Source organism: Eimeria mitis, genomic scaffold, assembly GCF_000499745.2.
Source record: "Eimeria mitis Houghton genomic scaffold, Emh_scaff2173, whole genome shotgun sequence".
Classification (NCBI taxonomy): domain Eukaryota; phylum Apicomplexa; class Conoidasida; order Eucoccidiorida; family Eimeriidae; genus Eimeria; species Eimeria mitis.
The window spans coordinates 2,769-3,016 of NW_013570500.1; the positions used below are offsets into that span (position 1 = coordinate 2,769).

The 248-nt window shown below is 56.0% G+C and overlaps 1 protein-coding gene across 1 annotated transcript in view; it reads right to left on the reverse strand.

The window, feature by feature from the left end:
* Window positions 1-248, reverse strand: part of EMH_0049810 (uncharacterized protein) — a gene marked incomplete at both ends in the record, with an annotated part of 7,280 nt that overhangs the window by 1,487 nt on the left and 5,545 nt on the right. Inside the window, one exon of the mRNA XM_013496571.1 lies at window positions 1-232. Within this exon, the coding sequence (XP_013352025.1) occupies window positions 1-232 (232 nt within the window). The remainder of the gene's footprint in view (window positions 233-248) is intronic.

A 248-nucleotide genomic window follows, 5' to 3' on the forward strand; every position in this document is an offset into this window, starting at 1 on the left:
CTGCTGCTGCTGCTGCTGTTGCTGCTGTTGCTGCTGCTGCTGAGGATGCTGCTGTGTCGCTTGCTGCTGCTGCAGCAAATGAAACACCAGCAGCAGGAGCAGCAGCAACAGGAATCGTAGCAGCAGCAGCATATAACGCTTCTGCTGCTGTCTCATCAATCAAAGAAGGAGATATCCTTGCTGCTGCTGCTGCTGCTGCTGCTGCTGCTGCTGGAGGGGATAGCTGCTGTCTCTGAGCAGCAGCAGCA